The sequence below is a fragment of the Sinocyclocheilus rhinocerous genome, unplaced genomic scaffold (assembly GCF_001515625.1).
Source record: "Sinocyclocheilus rhinocerous isolate Xijiao unplaced genomic scaffold, SAMN03320098_v1.1 scaffold42, whole genome shotgun sequence".
Taxonomy (NCBI): Eukaryota; Metazoa; Chordata; class Actinopteri; order Cypriniformes; family Cyprinidae; genus Sinocyclocheilus; species Sinocyclocheilus rhinocerous.
In genome coordinates this window covers 348,084-354,041 of record NW_015627390.1, presented here as the reverse complement: position 1 = coordinate 354,041, position 5,958 = coordinate 348,084, and the positions used below count along the sequence as shown (strand labels likewise).

General features: G+C 36.9%; 1 protein-coding gene across 2 annotated transcripts in view; it reads right to left on the bottom strand.

The window, feature by feature from the left end:
- Positions 1-3,740: 3,740 nt before the first annotated feature.
- LOC107727778 (serine/arginine-rich splicing factor 9) overlaps positions 3,741-5,958 on the bottom strand; it is a 14,537-nt gene continuing 12,319 nt past the window's right edge. For both annotated transcript variants that reach the window (XM_016537769.1, XM_016537777.1), the window contains exon 5: positions 3,741-4,167. In XM_016537769.1, coding sequence (XP_016393255.1) covers positions 3,946-4,167 — 222 coding nt within the window. In that variant the 3' untranslated portion in view covers positions 3,741-3,945. The remainder of the gene's footprint in view (positions 4,168-5,958) is intronic.

Here is a 5,958-nt window from a genome sequence, read left to right as displayed (position 1 = left end):
CACAGAACCGTCTAAACCTAAAATAATAGTTCACTGTTTTTCCGTTTGTGGTTTTATATCTTCTTACCAACATTTTTATTAATTTCATTATTTTAGTTTTGTCCTTGGGACTTTTAAACGCGCTTTGCTGACGTGATCATCGTGCGCCATGCAGGACCACGTGGTATCGGCAAAGTCAAGCGAGATCACGGAATAAACAAGTCACTGCATCCCACTTCGCCTACTTACACTATGCCCTAAAAGTATGTACTCTTTTTGTGAAGAAAAAGTACATACTTTTGAGTATGTAGCAGAATAGTAGGCAAGCTTTGGGACATACTACTTCGTCATAACTGCGTCTTTAACGGACGCTCTGTTGCTTAGTTACGTGCATTGTTACTGTTTAAACTGCCCTGTCAATCATCTTGTCAAAGTTAACATTATCCATATTTCGTTAAATTTAATTTCCTACCGTATTGGAGAGAAATTAAGAGGGACGTTGATCTGCCAGTCGCGGGTCTTTCATGGCGAGAACTCTGCTCATATGTTTGCATAATGATGCATTTAAAAGGTAATTACCAAACATATCATTATAAAGTTCACAGTGTTGCTGCAGATTAAATAACGCGGATAACATTAAATAAATATATTTTTAACAGGTTAGACATTTATCACTCAAACCCCTTTCTATACCTGTCCGTTGGTCTCGCATACTCGCCATGTTTGTAGTTTAACACTTTTCATGCGTGTTTGTAGTTCTAATCGAATCCTCATCCACCGCGCAATGTGTTGTGGGCAATATTTTTAACCGCTGGTTCTCCGAGAAATTCCTGAAGGGAGACCGGAGTGCGGATTCATGCAGCCAGTTTTTTAACAAATACCACACGCACTGCACATATCTATATACACGCATGTGAACATTACAAGTCTGTAAATCATCCCTCGGAGGTGCGCGGAATGAGAAAACACGTGTGGCTGTGTCTCAATCTAGTGAGCAGCCTATCTGGACAGCAGCAGTTTAGAGTCTATGCAGCCTGCTGTCAATCACTGATGCTCTCTGTTTATTTACAGAAAGCCATCAAGGAGAAGGACATCCCTATAGAAGGTGTGGAGTTCATGGGCCCAAACAGAGAGAAAGCGGACCGCTGATGGCTTGGTTTTATTTTATATGGACTGCGACAGATGTGTTGCCATCATCAGGATGCTCGGACTGCATCGATGACCCTTTGATGGACAATTACTGTTGAGACTAAAACTGTACATTCAGTGCTTTACCTGTTAACGAATCGTTATTAGAGAGGGGAATGTTTGAGCTGTCAGCTTTCTAAACATGCATTGTGCATGTGTGCATTGAAAATAAACTAGTTGTGTTTGGGTTGCCAGGTGCAGCTGTTTTCTGTGGAAGCTTGTTTCTGCCATGAAAAACAAAAATTAAAAAAGTAATTGCAACTTTGTTTCATGACTTTTTTTCCCTAACAATTGCAAGTTTCTCTCACCATTCAGAAATTTTTCCTTTGAAATCTGAGTTTATATTTTGCAATTATTTTTGTTAGTTTTTTTGTTTGCACTAAAGAATAAAACATTTTTATCTTACAATTCTGACTTTTTTTTCTCCATCAGAATTCTGAGTTGATCTCGCAAATCTTTTTTTTGTTTTTTTGTTCACAGAATTAAAAAAAGTTAATGGTGACTTACTTTTCAGACTTTTTTTTCTTGTAATTGATTTTATATCTCATATTTTGACTTTTTTTCTTATAATTGTAAAAAAAAATATAAGGTAATTGCAACTCCGCTATTCTTTTTCTCTGACAATTCTGTCTTTTTTTCACAAAAAAATAAAGGTAATTGTAATTTCTCAACCCATGGCAACAGTTTAAAAGTAGCCCAATTCAGTGGGAAAAAAAGCGGACTTGACAACCCTGCATCCAACACAAGCTGCAGGAGCCAGATTTGACTGATCACGGGTCCAGAGTAAAGAGAGATGACCGACAGACGATGCTCAGGATTTGCTGCTCAACAGATCCTGAGCTCATTGACAAATATCTGACCCCTTTACACAGAGCATGCGTGATTGCAAATTTAAAGTGAAAGTGAACAACCAATTTCAATACTCCGCATATTGATAGCGGATCCCTGATGCGTGAAAATTATATACAATTTTAGAATGGTCACAGGAGGACACAAAAATCGCGAAAGCGGAACTCACGTTGCAGCAGCAGGCGGTAAGTTAAAAATGTACATTTACAATACATGGGTTCACAATTTAAACTTTTGAAACATGTAACAAAGCCAGGGTTGGCATCAGGGTTCCTCTCCATCTAAATTGCGGAGAGATTATTTTTCTCCCACGGCAACAGTGTAAAAATAGTCCAAATGACCCTTCGCAGGGAGCTTGATTGACAGGTGACCTGACCAATCATAATGGCGAATCTGCCATTTTTGAAAAATGGTGTGCATTGACTTCTTTCCGCAGTTGAAACAAGATACCTTTTAATGTTCATTCATGTTTATTTCATGCTATAACTAGTAAAGAGGAAGAGATGATTGGTTCACGTGCCTCTTGAACTGAGGCGCTACAATAGCTGCGTTTCCATTTCCCTTCAAATTGCGCAAATTGTAATTGCGAATTGAAAATACACCTAATGGAAACGCGTCAATTTCGCAAAAACTCCCATATAACAAAAAAAAGTTTACACGCTCGTATGAGGTGTTTTCAGACAATTCGAAATAGAAATATTTTGCTAAACTGCAATGGAAACTTTTTTTTTTCACATTTACAGGTCTCATGGCATATGTAAAAAGTCATATGATCATTTTTCAATGTACTATAACCTCCAAGAAACACCTCATACGTGGCCGCTCTCAAATATAAGGGGCTTTCCCTGCCATTAATACTTAGACAATTTACACTGCACACGTCTGTATTTGTTCGAATTTCTTTAATAATGACAACATTTGAAAACTGAGACCTAAAGTGTCTTGTCTGTGGGCGTGCTTGTCTGTTTCGTACGGTGGCCGAGAGAGCTCAATGCGCTGCAACTTCAGAAAACACATGCAAATAGAAAAAGCACAAGCAAATTAAGAAAACATCATCTGTTTGACAGCACATGTGCTGCAAATACTCGCAACACAATCAAATACAAAAACACGCTGCAAATGCTCACAACACAACCACATACAGAAACGCAAGTACAGACCACAACGGGAGGACCCCAACAATGCCAAAATGACCCCAACAAAACGAATATTAGCCATGTTTTTTTGTAACTAACAAGCAATATTTCTAAAGTATTTAATAATCTTAATGTTTCAACATTTGTTAATCAAACATCTGTTAACATCAGTTGATGCATCATGAACCAACATTCAATAATGCATTTTTTAAATTAATGCACAATAAACTAAAATGCACAATTTTATTACTGATAATCCAGTGATTTCATTTTTTAAACCCTATTTCCAGGTTTTCTGCTATTATTTCCATTATTCCTGCAAAACACTATAGTTTGTAAAAATGACTCGATATAGAGTAACTTTGATTCAATGCTTTAATTGAAAAAAAATGCATACAATCATCACATGATACAAAAAGAGGAAAAAAAAGAAAGAAAGAAAAATCACACGGGGAGATTCCAGAAGAAAAAAAACATTTTAAAAACTTCAGCCTTTTATTCAAATTATAAAAAAAAATAATAAAACAGTCGATGTCTATGAAATGGACCAGATTAATCACAAACACATCTTTAGTCTGTTGCCTTTAGTTGGGACAAAACAGGTTATTCATCTTCAGAACTTTCACAATCATAACCACATCTGTAAAAATATGCAGCATCATCCACGTGATCATTAACATATTCGCAAGCTCTCCATGAACTGAACGGTGAATAAGGCCAATTGGGTTCCTACAATGGACTATAAATTACAAAATAGAGAAAGAAAAGGGGTCGTGGCGGTGGAGAAGGCCGCTCATCGATAGTGGCGCGGGGGCGGGCTGTGATGCTGGAGCGGTGCTCGGCGGGAGGGTGGGCTATGGCGGGTCATGTGACGCGGGGGCGAACGGTAACGGGGCGGCGGTGACCCTCTGCTCTGGAGCGGGGGTGAGTATCGTCCTCGAGACCTGGAGCGGGAGCGCGAGCGACCCCAGCTTGTGCCCCGCTCCTCCATCACTCTGATATAGGACGTCTCTCCCTGAGCCACAAACAAACAATATTCAGAAACACAGACAGCAACAAACCACTGATTCCGGAGACGCCGGACAATGCATATTACTAATCAAAAATTAAGTTTTGATATATTTACGGTAGGAAATTTACTAAATATCTTCATGGAACATGATCTTTACTTAATATCCTAATGATTTTTGGCATAAAAGAAAAATCAATAATTTTGACCCATACAATGTATTGTTGGCTATTGCTACAAATATACCCCAGCGACTTAACACTGCTTTTGTGCTCCAGGGTCACAAATAAAAAAAAATTTTTTTTAAATAGAATTACAAAAAATATTTTAAATCAGTAATTAATTGTACTAGGAAATATATGGTTAAATCAATAATTGCAATTTAACTTGTAGAAAAACTACATTTGTAGAAGTTTTAATGTGTAGTAAATTGTTTTCTGTGCTTACCTGACATCTGATTTTAAAACATTTTGTCATGTAAATGTACAATTTTAATTCCGTTAAATGCTTGATCAATCCTTGTGCGCCAGCACAGGCTCAAGGTTACCCAACACAAAGACTGACACAGAGGTCAAACTAAAGAGACTCACATTGCGTGTCCACGTCAGTCGTTCGGTGTTGTAACCCATCATTGTCATTAGGCATGTAACAAACAGGTTCCACTCCAGGTGCATGCTGGGACCTCCAGGGGCGTTGTAACTGTTGTACCACTTGACCAGCACTTTCATGGCAGTGTCCTTGGGTAAAATAAACCTGATGGCCTGCAAGCAACGCTTGACTGGGAGTAAAAGAAAGATTCGGCGTTAATAACAGAAGTCACAATGGTAAGGAGTGAGCACTTTCTGTAACATTTTGGTCTCTAGATAAGGCTTGAATGCCGCCTTGTGAGTCTATGTGAAATGTTTAACTCATTTCATCATTCACCAGTCAAAAATCAACTAGAAAATAAAAGCAAACCTCTCTGTAAAGAGCTGAACGATTGGAGGAATCATGCATGTCGGGTGCACAAATATTTATGTATAACAATTCAGAATTTTTTTTTTTTTTTTTAGAATTTTGAGTTCATAATACATAATTCTGACTTTATTTCTCACAATTTCAAGTTAAAATCTCAAAGTTTTAAGTTAAAAACCTCTCAAATCTGAATTTATTGATTGCAATTCCAAGTTCATATCTCACAATTTTGAGTAAACTTGCAATTCAGACCTTTTGAGTTCTGAGTTTATAATACACAATTCTGACATTATTTCTTGCAATTTCCAGTTTGTATCTCACAATTTCGAGATAAAATCTCATAATTTTGAGTTAAAAACTCACAATTCTGAATTTATTTGTTGTGATTTCAAATTAATATCCCACAATTTTGAGCTGTGATCTCGCAATTCAGACTTTTTTCCTCAGAATTGTTAGTTTATAATAAAGAATTCTGACCATTTTTTAAATCTCACAATTTTGAATTAAGTACAGACTCTTGAATTCTGTTGAGGGGCACCTAATTTTGTGGTTAAAATGATCTGTCTGTATCACAAAATGAGTATTTAGTTCAAGAAGCATTTTGGTACATTTCCTTTCATATTCATAATGAACCACAAAATCACATTACATTCATAAAAACATGCCGAAGTTTAATACTTGTTCAAATTGCTAAACTCAAGCATAAGCAATCATAATAATGATGCATGCCTTAGCAAACCCCAATAGTACAAGTTATTTACTCAGCTGTCACCACTGATCTCTGATGAATTAATACCATATTATTAGATTAACATTAAACATAACATCATTTTTAGCTCGTAT